Raw genomic sequence first — 14,629 nt, 5'->3', positions numbered from 1 at the left:
GTTTTACTAGGATCTTTTGTTAGCAAACGATTAAATCTATATTTTGAACAGTTATATCTCAAAACTTAATAACTTTTTTAGTTTTGTTTAAAAACTGAATTATGAGTTTATACCTTAAACTTTAATATAAGCGTCTATATCAATTTTTTTTCAAGTTATTACCCTTCTATGCCCTTAAATATTCCCTAATTAAATAAAGTAATAATATTTTTAGTTTTATTTAAAAAGATAAAAAATGTGATTTCAAAATCCTAAGTTACTATTAGTTGTAAAGTTAAAATTTTGTACAAATAATAGTTGTGCTCATTTAATTTTTACTAATTACTGGAACAAAAAAAATTAGTAACAATATTTTTGATTAATGTGTACTGGTGCTAAGCGGTATACTATCAAAATCCACCCGCGTTCAAAGTCTACCCGATTTTTTTTCTTTGTTCATTAATTTATTTTATATTTTTTATTTATATTTCACTATCACTGTTACCCCTAACCCTTACCCTCGATCGGTAAGCGGTTCTCGAATTCGACTGGGTGGATTTTGATCGGGTGGATTTCGAACGCGGGTGAATTTTGATCGCAGATGGATTTTAAACGTGTCCCGTGCTAAGCTAGTCTAAAATTAAGAAGTTAAATTGTTAATAATATTTTTTACTGTATGTATTGATGTCTTATAATTTGAATAAAAGTCTTAAAAAACCAATAAAAATATGTTTTTTCCTATTCAGGACATTAAAGTTGGCTCATGATGCAGAACAAATGAAAAAGGATATTGATAATCATTCGTTATTAATAAAAGAACAGCTAACATTTTCTCTTGCTGAATCGCACAAACTTATGACTGAAACGTGTCAATCAACTCACAATAAAGCTAAATCAAGTATTGAGTTTGAAAACAAAATGGTCTTTGGTTCAGTAATCGATTCAGAACTTATAGCTGCCGAGAAATTACCAGAACCTCTCATCCCCTCAACATCAAACACTTAATAACAACTTAACTGCTTACTAGGAAAAATTTTACCATACAACGATAACAATAAGAATACTAAAAGCGCGCTTTTTATATAGTTTAAAACGTTATAAGTCTCGTTGTATACAAATTTTTGGCTCGCGAGTTCTTATGAACACTTTTACCATCTTCATTAGAACCCGCGAACCAAAAATGTGTAAACAACGAGACTTACAGCTTAAAACTATACATTTAGCGTGTTTTTAGTGTTTTTATTGTTGTCGTTTTTGTAATGGTTTACTGTTTAATTTAGTTTCAAGTCAAGGTTCTACAGTCTTAAATGTTTTCATTCTAATGAGTTTATCTTAATAACAAGTTTAAATCAGTGTAGTATGACTTAATTGTAATTTTAACCTTTGTACAGGTTTTTACATTTGACTATTTATGATGTAACTGTTTTTAGCTAGGTATTTAAAAGTTATTATACATAACTAAAATTTATACTATACTTTTATCAATTTTTAGCAACTTTATTCTGTCGATTTGCTAAACGAAATTAATAGATAAACCTTGGAACTTTAAATGAGTGATTTGTATATAACTTTGTAATTAAAATCAGTACTAAAGCAAAACGTTTAAAAATAATCTTTCGAAAAAAAAAAGCACAATGTATTGCATTAAAGAAAAAATATCATTAGAATAAATTATTTATGTTTCAATGGTACACTTACAATTCCTATCCGCACAACTCACACCCGCGCACAATTCCAACCCAATTTTTTTTCTTAATTTTTCTACTTATTTTAATTTTTGTTTATTTGATTTTTACTATCATTCTGACCCTTGGTCGGTAAGCAGTCGGATTTTATTGGGTGAGAATTGATCGCGGGTTGAAACTGATCGGTTCCCGTTTTATACATTTGTTTTATAATTTGAAACTGTTGAATTACTTTCTCCTTCAAAAGACATTTTTAAGTAACACTGCTTAAATAAATACAATTGCAGTATACTAAGCAATGTTTTAGTTAGACTCATCGGGTTATAAATTTAAATTGAATTAAATTTACACGAAAAAGAAGTTGGAGTAACAAATTATATTAATTTTACTGTAACAAAAACATACTTATTTTTGTTTTTAAAGAACTTAATACTTTGTTTTATTTTCTGACTTTATTTTACTATGTAGTTATTACGGCCATCATCAACAGAGTTGAGATGTTTCGTGCCATCAATAATAATTAGTGAATTTTACCGCAAGATTTACAACAACAGCAACCGAGACAACCTACGACCGGTTTCGTCCCAGTTGGGACTCTTTAGGCAGACATAGTCGCGTGAAACCACTGTTGAGATCTAACCAAATGTGCTTAAGTACGAAATAATGAAGCGACCGTTTGTGGGTAAAGTTGAAAAATTGACACAGCTAAATAGTTCACAGCCCAACGTCTCAGACATTGTCAGCTTATTGTGAGATTATAGTATGTGCTCGTTTGGTCAGTTTTAGCTATGGATCCGAATCCGAGTCTTAATTTCAAATTAGGATTCAGCCGGATCCGAATCTCAATTTTGAAACTTGGACTCAGCCGAATCCAAATATATTAAATAATTGGAATCCTAAAGATTTAAGCTGCATGTAATAAAATTACAATAAAAGTTTATAAATAATAAATACTTATTATATTATTACTTGTTTAGTAAATTAAATTTGAACAATATTTTTAACGTTTTAATAATTAAATACATTTTTATTTAAGAATAACTTATTTTTAAAGCCAACGAACAAAAAGGTCTAAAAAATAATAGGAGTTACAGTTGTAATAAAAAAATTTTAAGTTCCATTTAGAATTAAACTTCTACCATTACAAAAAAGAAATCTAAATTAACCTTAACTGTTTAAAAATATAAAACGAACTATGATTGCAAAAGATGTCTTTTTTATACTACAAAAAATATGCTTGTTTTTTCAAGCTGTGGTAGATATAAAGCTTTTCGCCGGTCTTTAGAAGCAATCAATTACGCTTTTGCTCGTACCATTTACCATCTTCAGATCTTTCAGAATACACATAAGATGATAGTGCAGCAAAAATTTTTTTGCAAAGCTGGCAAGATGTGGGTATTTTGTCTTGTTCAAGTTCCACCAGTTTAAGACTTTATCCTCTTCAGTTTACGCATTCAAATTCTCTGTAGCAAAAAAGCCCTTTATTTCTGCTTCAATTTCGTCATCAATAGAATTATGTTGCTCGTACTCCTGTGTAGCTGTGTTTGATTCTATTTTAAACAAAGAATAGTAAGTTAAAAACTTCTTCGGATCAAAATTTACAGAGGATTGTGGCTTTGGTTTTTCTGGTGGCAATATAGGAGAATCTTATTGATTAGCCTCGAAAGAGATATGCTTTTTAACATTAAATATTAACTGTTCTTTAACATTATTTTTGAGGTAAGAAGGGAAAACGGAAAGTCGATATCGTGGATCAAAAGCTGTTGTGACTAGTAGTAATTTGGGTGATATACTATCAAAATCCACCCGCGTTCAAAATCCATCCGCGTTCAAAATCCATCCGCGTTCAAAATACACCTGGTTTTTTTGAATATTTTCTTTGTTTATTAATTTATTTTATACATTTTTTTTTTACTTTTCTCTATCACTGTTACCCTTACTCTCGATCGGTTAGCTGTTCTCGAATTTGGCTTGGTGGATTTTGAACGTGTGCCTTTGGGGTGCATTAAATTTCGGACAATTCAAATTCCGACAGTTTAAATTTTTTAAAAAAGTTGAAAGGGCCACAACTAAAAAAAGTAATATATATTTGTCAAATATAAAAATCACATATGTAGGTTCTTTTAATACCTAAAAGTAATTTTTTTTGCAAAATATTAAATATTTTTTGAGATATGGCTTAAATAAAGTACAACACATAGTTATTTTTAGTAATTTTAAAACATCTGAAATTATACTTTAGATATTGCAAAAAAAGTGGGCTTGTAGATATTAAGAAGATCTACATACATTTTTTTTTTCAAATATTTACAAATTTTTGGGATATAGTCTTTTAAATACTTTTTTAGGAATTTGAATTGTCGGAATTTGAGTTGTACGAATGTGAATTTTCATGTAAACAGTAAATTGTTGTCATTCATGTTTAAGTTGTTGTTATTGGTATAGAATAGGGGTGGGCAATGTACGGCCCACGGAGTTAAAATGATCGGTACCCGACCGTTTTTTGAGTTACAATGAAATCCGGCCTGCAGATAAAAATGACCGGCCCGCGGTACAAGTTTCCGGCCCGCAAAGTATAATATTACAAACTTTAATAAAACTTTGTTTCAAATTTTTACATAACAAAACTGTAAGATTTTTACATAAAACCATGTTTAAAAATGGCTTTTCAAATTAATGTCTACTGATAAAAAACATTTTGTCTTATTATTTTGTGTTGTTCTAACTTAGTTAGTGTATCTTTTTGTCAAATTACCCAAAGCAAAGTGTTTGTTTAAATCTGATATTTTACATACCAAAATTTGTCAATTACCATGTCAATTCTACTTGTAGACATTACACAAACATCCGACATGTCTCAATCTTCATCTTAAGTTGTCACGTTTGAGAACTTTTTGTGAATTAGAAGGATTCAGAAAAGTGATCAACCCTATCTATAAAATTAGGTTCCGGCCAATTCCAAAACTTTTATTTAAGTTAGAATGCGACCGGATCCGGATCCCGATTTAAAATTAGTATCCAATCAGATCCGAATAATATTTTCAAATTAGGATTCGGCCAGATCCGGATTTGAAAAGGAATTATCCGGATACAGGATCTGGTAAATCACTGATTCTAAATGCTCCGGCCTGCTAAAGACAAAAAAAATCCGGATCCGGCCCGATTAAAAACGTTGCCAAGCCTTAGTATAGAACCTTCTTTTGCAAGCCTCTCCTATATTTTTGGCTAAATTTTTACAAACATTTGATAGTTCTTCTAAGTTTTCATTAGTGTTTACAAACTTTGTCAGTGATCTTACATGCGGGATCACGCTTGAAAGCAAAGTAATGTTTTTACTACACTCCTTGTTACAAAAAAAGGTTCGAGCAGTAGAATAATGTGATTAACCAGTTGCTATTCTTTAGCTGTAATAGAGAACAAGCGTCACTTTTGCACGAAAGAGACTTTTGCACGCAGGGTCATTTTTTCACGAGAGTAAAAAAAAACAAAGTTACCGACCGAGGGTAACGATTAGTGGTAACAGTGATAGTAAAAATAAAATTAGAAAAATTACAAAAAAAAAACAGTAGAAAAAAATGTTAGATAAACTAAAAAAACAAAAATGAAAAAAAAAAACCGACTGAAGGTAAGGATTAGGGGTAACAGTGATAGAAAAAAAAAACCTAATAAAAATTACTAATCAAAAAAGAAACAGAAAAAAAAAATAGCTAACAAAAATAAATAAATTTAAAAATTTGTTGGACGATGGTAAGGGTTAGTAGTAAGTAGTGATGGCAAAAAAAAAAGTTAATAAAAAAAATTAAAAATTTCTTCAACTTGTGCAAAAGTGTCTCTGTCCAAAAGTGTCCCCTCGTGCAAAAGAGTCGCGGTACAAAATTGTCCATTCGTGCAAAAGTGACCCTGCGTGCGAAAATGACGCAGTGCAAAAGTTTCCCCTCGAGCTAAAGTGACACTCGTGCAAAAGAGTCGCCGTTCAAAAGTGTTCCCTCGTGCAAAAATGACATTCACCTCTGTAATAATCGAATCTTGATCGTTTTAATAGTTAGCCACAAAGTACTAGACACCTGATTTTAGCTTTTTCAGTCTCTCTAGCATAAGATATGTTGAGTTCCACCTTGTATCCACATCTTGAACAAGAAGCAAGGCTTTTTGTTTGTGCTTTTTAATGTTTCTTGCATTGTCTCTCAAAAAAACTTGAACATGATCCAAGGTAATATTTCAATTACTAAGCATATCCTGAATGTAATTACAAGTGTTTTGGCTAGTGTGCTCACCCTCTATTTCCCGGGAATGCCAAACATGATGTTTGCACTCAAAATTGTTATTCCACTAATGCGCGGATAAAGAAATATATGATTTTAAGATTAATAAAAATTAAAGGTCTCCACTAATTGCTAAAGAGAATGATATAACTTTAATTAGTTTAAGATTTAGTTTTCATAACAATCTTTCAAACCAAAAAATAAAACATCAAACAAAATATAAAATTATTAAAAATAAATTAAGATTAGATTATTAACAGATTTGTTTTCTTTAGAACATTGTTTTGAAAATAAAATATTAAAATGTTTGAACTTATAACATATATGTTATAAATCAAAATTAATAATTAAATATATAAGAAATATTAACATAAAAGTATGTAGCTAAAAGTGTGCAAGCATCTGCTTCAATTTACATATTTCAGTTGGATTTTTAATTCATGTGCATAAATAATTGACCTTACTGAAATAATAAAAACCTTTAAAAAAAAACCTTATTACAACTGAGTTTTTTTTATTATAATTAATAGGCTCTCCAAAAAGACACAATAAAATGATAATTTTTTTAAAAATTAGGAAAAAAGTAAAATAAACTATATAAGTCCTACAATCCTTGTCACAAGTCATTTATGACACAACCAAATCAATAACATCTAAGTGGAGACTGAAAATCATATTAACCAAACAAAAGATCTTTAAATAATTACATTGTTTTTGTAAACTAGACCTCCCTACTAAAAACTCCATAAATTTATCCATAAAATATATGTCATAAGTTTTCAAAATAACCTTAATAGAGATGTTTGGAAACAAATTCCTTGTAAGGCCTTATTACCTGTATCGGTATCCATCTGTTTTTGTCTGTCGTCTTTGTCCTTATTGTTAGATCGTGTCAGAATGCGTTGAACCGAAAGCTTCTTCGACTTTGAGGCCTTAGTACGTGCGGCATGGTTCGGCAATTAATTAGAGTTTTAAATTATGTACTTTCCTGGTTGATAAATACAAACTTTAAATGCCAATAAGTTAAACAATGTTTTTAAAACTACAATAAGTTAGAGTGACACACAATTACACAATAAACTGATTACTAACAGTTCACGATAGAAATATCCTTTTAAACCTTGCTTTACAACGTGTTGAAGCTTCGATCGTTAATTTTCTTCGTCGCGGCGTTAAAGTGAATTTCGCGACGCTTGATTAATAGAAAAGCCTTTCCAACTTTGCGTACGAGTGGAATAGAGTCAAACTCAGTAAAAGCCGTATAAACCAAAGATATTAAAAAGTAACGCCATTTTTTAAACAACCGCTTATATATGCATTAAAAAAACACATAATTTCTCTCAAATAAATAATATTGTTTTGAAAAATTAATAATATTGTTTTGCGAAAGCTTATCAAATGTTTTTATTTTTACAAAATATTCACACTCCTTAAAGTTTTAAAACATTTATTAATTATGATTTCCGTTTTAAATAGATTATTTCTAAGAATTTTATGCTATCGGCACATCCTGAGCTATGCAGATAAGGTTTCACTTAACTAAGGTGACCTAAGGAATCCTTACTAAAATTAAATAAATTAAATTAACTACAAAAATTTTTAACTTTCATATTGTCGTAAGAGAAAAGCTAAAAAGTTATTTGAACCGAAGTAGGTTCATGAGCAAACATAAAAAACTAAACATATGATGAATAAGTAAGAGTGGTTATCTAAAAAGCTGAGATAATATGCCTTAACTATGTACTTAATTTTATTTGAGAGTCTAACAAAATAATTTATCGTAGCTTATATACTGTGTGCAAAACTCTAAATCAAAGTTGAGAAGGCTTTTATAAGGGTGAAAAAGCACTGTTTTATCAACTCAAGCGTGAAATCATTAATTAGTTTTAAATTTCTTTAATATTTTGACAAACAATTGAGTAAAATTCAAAAAGTTTAAAGTGGTCTACCGGATCCGAATCTTATTTTGAAATTAGGATTCGACTGGATCCGAGTATTATTTTGAAATTTAATATTTGGCCGGGAAATTAGAGTTCGGCCGAACCCGATTCCAAATCTTGGATTCGGTAGATCACTAGTTTTAACCAGTAGTTATTACGGCCATCATCAACAGAGTTGAGAAGTTTCGAGTCATTAATAATAGTTAGTGATTAGGGTTGCAACAAGGTCAGGAAATCAGAAAAAGTCAGGAATAACTAAAAAAATAATGACAAAAGTCAGGAAAAGTCAGAAATTTTAACAAAATTTAAGAAAAGGTAAAATATTTGCAGATAAAATTTACAAAATTCCTTATTCTTCAAAGCCTTCAAATGGTAAAAATCAATTAAAAATTCTTATGTCAGACTAAAATTGCAAAATTTTCCTATAAGTTTACAAAACTACTTTATTTCCAATGCCTTCATCAGGTATAAATTAATAAAATATCTTGAACAAAACTGCAAAATTTTTCTATTAACGTACTGAACAACTACCCTACTTGAATAAGCAGTTTTTGTATGCTTTTTGGTATTGATTATCATTGCAGGGTTGCTAAAAAACCTTAAAACCTGGAAAAACCTCTAATTTTCAACAATTTTGACATGTGTTAAGTAGTAAAATTTTGATTTGACTCAAAAAATCTATCATAAAGAAATAAAAAAAATTGTCATCATCACTATTTTTTTTATATTAAAAAACACATTTAAAGAATCTTTAAAATATCTTTACCATGTTGTGATACTATTTAACACATTTTTTAGCTTAAACTTAATTTTAAACTAAAAATAGATCCTAAAACGTGTAATTTTAAAAACCTGGATGAAATTTGACAAAAATATTTGGCAACCCTGTCTGTGACAAAGAAAATTCCGTAGTATAACTTTGATAAATACACGAAAGTTTATATTGCAGAGTTTAAGAATTAAAGTGTTTTTTGTTTCTGTAAATATTTAAGTTCTTTTTAATTAAGCATTAAGTTTAGTATTTTATGTAACAAATTTATGTATATACTATACCTCTTCAAATTTTTTTTAAGTTGTTTAAACTTAAATAATAATTTAAAAGAGAGGTATATTCCATTGTATATTTTTTGTAGAATATCTAAAGTTTTTAAAATAAATAAGAGTAGATTTATTTGTTTCAAATTTTGTACTAAATGATAAGAGGAAATATTTTATATAACATAATTTTATATTTTATATATAGTTGACAGTTACTCAAGTATATTTTTTTCTAATTGATATTTAAATTAAGGATTTTATATTACATTGTTCAGGTAGTATTTTATTAAACTAAGTGAACAGTTTATATAAGTATTACATGTTTTAGATAAATATTTTTATTAATAGATATAACTATTATCTTTAGGTTATTTTACAACTTTTATGCTAAGTGTGACTATATTTTGCTGATAGAGCTGTTTATTGAAAATATATTAATCATACACAGATGGTTTAAGTGATGTTGTGGAAGTTAGGTAATTGAATATAGCAAAAAGCTGTTGTTTTAACCTAGGGGTGGGCAACGTACGGCCCGCGGGCCGGATCCGGCCCTCAAGCAAAGTGACAAGGGCCGCGAAGGGTCAGTATAACAAAGTTTTTATAAAACTTTTCAGCATTTTTTTACAAATCAAAACTGTAAGAATTTGACCTTAAAAACATGCTAAAAAATGACTTTGAAAACTAATGTTTAATTATAATTATACTCTTTTGTCCTAATGTTTTGTGTTAATCTATTTTAGTTGGAATATCGTTTTGTTAAATTACCCTAAGCAAAGTGTTTTTTTAAGTACGATATTTTACATACGTACCTTTGTCAATTACAATGTCAAGCATACTTATAGACATTGTTTAAACATCTGACGTGATTCAATATATATCTTAAGTTGTCAGAATTGAGAAAAATTTGTCAACTTTAAGGATTCAAAAATGTAATCCACTGTATCAATACAAATAGATTCCGGCCGGATCCGAAACTTATATTTTAATTAGAATACGACCGGATCCGGATCTCGACTTAAAACTAGTATGCAGTCGGATTCAGATCTAAAAAGCCATTATTCGACTAGATCCGGACACTGGATTCGGTAAATAACTAATTCAAAATGCTCTGGCCCGCAAAAGACTAAATATTACTTGATCCGGCCCGTTGATTGAAAAACGTTGCACACCCCTATTTTAACTTGTATAAAAAAATTAAAAGCTTTAGATAGTTTCAAATGTTTAATTATGTATTTTAGAATAAGTTTAAATTATGAGTTTGTTTTAGAATAGTCAGGAAATTTTTCTCAGCTTGATCTGTGGCAACCCTGAAAGAACTTTACCGCAAGATCAACAACAACAGCATCCGATACAATTTACGACCGGTTTCGTCCCAAATAGGATATATTAGGCAGACATACTAGCGTGAAACCGCTGTTGAGATTTAACCAAGCGGGGTTAAATACGAAATAATGAAGCGACCGTTTGTGTCTAAAGCTGAAAGAATTGATACAGCTAAATCATTCACAGCCCAACGTCTCAGACATTGTCAGCTTATTGTGAGATTATAGTATGTGCTCGTTTGATCAGTTTTAACCAGTAGTTATTACGGCCATCATCAACAGAGTTTAGATGTTTCGCGCCATCAATATTAATTAATAAAGTTTACCGCAAGATCAACAACAACAGCATCCGAGACAACCTACGCTTAATGAAATTCGGAGCTTAAATAGTTTTTGTATTAAAGGAATGATGTCTTTTTGTATACAGAATTTATAAGTAAAAAAATTGCTAAATAACAAGTTTTGTAAAAATTACAAAGTAATATAGATTTAAGGTTTCAATTGTAGGTCTACAAAGCATAAACAATTGTTTGGTATATTTTTTAATTGACTTTAAACTAAAAAAAAATTATAAAACGAGCATAAATTAATACAGTGTTTACTCAATCAGTACATAAAATTTTTAGGGTGGCTTTGTAGGGTGCATGTAAAAAATTCAACCTTTAAATTTTTAGTTCTACAAAACTTTTTAAAGTCAAAATACTTCAAAAAACAACTCTTTTAAAATTTTAGTTTATTAAAAAAAACTTTTACGTATACATTTTTATTTTGTTTGAAAAATTTTCGAACACTTTAAGCATGATGTATGATAAGAAATTCAATAATACTTTTAAAAATTAGCAGACTTATGTTTAAGGAAATTTTGGAAGGATCAACTGTCATTAACTTTTGTTATACATAGTGTTAAACTAGATTATTATAAGATTTTAAACTTTAACCAAGTTGTGTACGACTTGATAGCTGAAAGGTTTTTTGTTCATTAGGTCCAAGGACCAACTATTTTGAGCAATTTTATTGTTCAACAAACATATCAAGAGTCAGCAAACTGCGGCCAGAAAGGTACTTTTTAGCCAGAAACTTTTTTATAAAAAAAAAAGGTTTTTGTGTCAAAACCATTCAATTAGGCTTTAAGCTTAATTATTACTCTTTACTAATGTCCTTTTATTGCTTACTTCATTTTTGCATTAATATAGTATTTTTTAACTTATCACTACAATTTTAAAGCCATTTGTTATTTAATATAACTAACTTTTTATTTTACTAGTTTTCTTCACTTTGAGCTTTTCGAATTGTATCTTCGATTCTTTTTCAAAAGTAAATGCAATGTAAAACAGTTTTGATTTTAAATAAATTAAGACGTTATTATAAAAGGTTTTTATACTAAGGTTGTTTAAACTAAAATTAATAACTGAAAGAAGTAAATATATTATTAATAGGGATATCTTTCCATTTGCTGACACCAGTGTGTTTATTTTTTGATGATAATTTATTGCAAACTATAAAGCTAACCTCGAGCACACCTCTCAAGGACTTTGAAATTGTTATCGAAGTTGGAGTTTTGACTCTGTATACAAGGAAGCAAGTAGTTTAAAATACCACTGCGTTTGCCTTTTCCTTTGTGATTATCAATTCTTTTAAACATTTGACGCGATGCCTTCCGAATATGAAGGGTGTGCTCTAGAGTCTAGTCTACAGAATCAGGTACAGTTGTAAAGGACATTTGCTTTAAATATTTTTGAACACTTTTATTTGATTTTAAAACATTTAGGTACTGTTTTGTTAGTATATGTTCTTATTATTTTTAGATTGTGCTTTTCAAACATAATTCTTATTCATTTTTTGAACCATAACGAGAATGTTCTTAATTAGATTACTACAATTGTTCTAAAACACATCGGCACTCGGAGACTATTTTCTACACAATGTGGTCCGCGAGCAACTTTTTTTTAGGAATACTTGCCAGTAGATCATCAAAAACTGCCGACCTCGAAATGTATGCTTATACTTTTTTTACTTATGACGTCATAGGAACAGAAAGTAGCTGAAATTCAAACCAAAACTTCCTAAGTAATTTTAGGTAAAATAGTAAATTTGCTTAGAAGTTAACAAAATTAGCATTTCAAAAATAATCTGCTCTGATATAGCTGGATATTTTGGTATTTTTTTATTATTTATAGGAATTAGTTGCATGCTCTAAAACCTTCCTAAATTTGTTCTTCTGAAATACTCTGATCGGGTGCACGACTATTCTGATTTGAAAATTAATTTTCTTAAAAAAAATTTAAAAAGTCACAAGTCAAGAAGAAATATATATTTAAAAATGTTTATATAACTCTATTTAATACAGTAGACTACCGCTTAAGTACGCACTTTTTTTGGTACGCACCCCGCCTTAAGTACGCACTTATCCAGAAAAACAAAATTGAGAATCCATTGTCATTTCAGCATTGAAAATCCTAAGAAGTTCCCTCATATTATCACAGGATATATATGTTGGCTTTGGTGGTGCAACTTTACCTAAATTCCAGTTTTTTGCCTAAATTTTCAATCATCAAGTTTTTCCAGATTATTTTGTTTTTCCAGGTAGAATGGCCAACCTGCTGATTAGCCTGAGACTTTCACAACTTTTAAACTAAGGTGAGTAATCCTGAGTAGTCTAAGTGGCCTGAGATTGCGACAGTCCTGTTATTAAATGTTAATAAACTAAATACTTATGTAGTTGTTGCAGAAAAGTGAAAAGAATAATGACATTTGAGCTGTAATGCTATAAGATAAACAAATCTAGATGACAAAATTAAAAAAAAACCTACAAATACAACATAGTTAAGTCATAATTTAATTTAATTGTACACACATTGATGTTTTGAAAATGTTTGGTAAACACAATGTAGTTTGGTACTTTCTCTCTAACAAAACAAAATATGGAAAATATGGCTTAATATTCTTTTTTATATCATTGACTGACATTGACTTTCTATATTAAATGTATTTATTATTATTATGTAGAAACTTTTTATAAAAAAAAATAAATTATTTTAAAATCTATTAAAAAATTTTGCAGACCAGAATTATGTATTAAGTATTATTTAAAATAAAAATACTTGTTTATTTGTCTTAATTATTTGGTGGCTAGTTGTAAGAAAGAAGACAAACAACTAAATTTCATATTATACTATGGCGTCAAAAAGTACGCACTACCCGTGCTAAGTAGGCACTTTTTGGTCGGGTTCAATTTGCGTACTTAAGAGGTAGTCTACTGTACCTACAAACATTGTTTTTTTTGAATCTGAAATAATTTGAGATATGGAAAAAAAGTTTTCAATAGTTGTAATTGTGAAAATTATTTTCAATAAATATTTTTCTTTTAATCATTTTTTTATTTATTTTATTTACATAAGCTTTTTTTTCAAATATTTATTAGTTTTTGCGTTTTGGCCCTTTAAACATTTTTTTTAAAGAATTTAAACTGTCATGTAACCAATCTTAACACATGTAAAAGCAAAGACTAAGTAATTTTTTTTTTTAGCTTATTTTTTCAAAGAGGTTTTAAATTTAAATTTTATTACAAATGTTTTGTTCTGTCTATTACTTTATTGTTTTTGTACTGTATAATAAGCATTAATATACTTTAAAGTTTTTCTTTGATGCATTCAAGTTCGTTGAAAGTTTTTTATATACTCACTTATACTAAAAAACATATAATTGTGAATATTAAGTTCATGATATAGTAAAATTATAAACTATAGAGCGTACTTAAACTGAACAACTTTTTTATATTAATGTCATTACAGGGTGACTGTTTCAACTGAAAAAACCAGAATTATCATATTTATAAATAAAACCTGACTAGCGACTAAAACATCTTAGCTTTGCTCAGGATAGCCTAAATTTTGATACTAGTTTTTAACCAAATGAGCGTCAACTATAACCTCAAATTAAACTGACAATGTTTTACAAGTTGAAATGTGAACGTTGAAACAGTTGTGTCTACTTTTTTGACTGTAACTGCACACAAACGCTACAGTACTAATATTTTTAACTTCACATTTGTTTTGACTGATACAGAGAATAGTGGTTATTATATTTACTTGATAAATTATACTGAGAACGAAGCTAGGTCGCAGAATGTCACATGGACTGTTGTTGATAGTCTTGGGGTTCAGTCTATTGTTCATTAGTTGATATTTTTATGAACTGATATATTTTTAACGTGCTCAAGACGATTCAAATTCCAACATTGTTATTGACAACATTTTCGATGCTTCTTTTGCGGTACTAGCTGCATCTAATTGTGTAGAAAATGTATCACATAATAACAGAATGTTTGCAAAATTGTAAGTTTTATTTTCTAAGAAGATGTTGGTTTCCATTGTTAAGGTCATAAAACAACAGTATATCGTTTA

General features: G+C 28.9%; 1 protein-coding gene across 1 annotated transcript in view; it reads left to right on the top strand.

Moving 5' to 3' along the window:
- The window catches only part of LOC145831262 (rab5 GDP/GTP exchange factor-like), a 47,761-nt gene extending 46,184 nt beyond the window's left edge, over positions 1-1,577 (top strand). Inside the window, exon 10 of the mRNA XM_082938440.1 lies at positions 726-1,577. Within this exon, the coding sequence (XP_082794566.1) occupies positions 726-984 (259 nt within the window). The 3' untranslated portion in view covers positions 985-1,577. The remainder of the gene's footprint in view (positions 1-725) is intronic.
- Positions 1,578-14,629: the final 13,052 nt, after the last annotated feature.

The sequence above is a fragment of the Thalia democratica genome, chromosome 3 (genome assembly GCF_965202585.1).
Source record: "Thalia democratica chromosome 3, ktThaDemo2.hap1.1, whole genome shotgun sequence".
NCBI classification, from domain to species: Eukaryota; Metazoa; Chordata; class Thaliacea; order Salpida; family Salpidae; genus Thalia; species Thalia democratica.
Note: the sequence above shows the minus strand (reverse complement) of the source record. Positions and strands in the feature narration are given on the sequence as shown.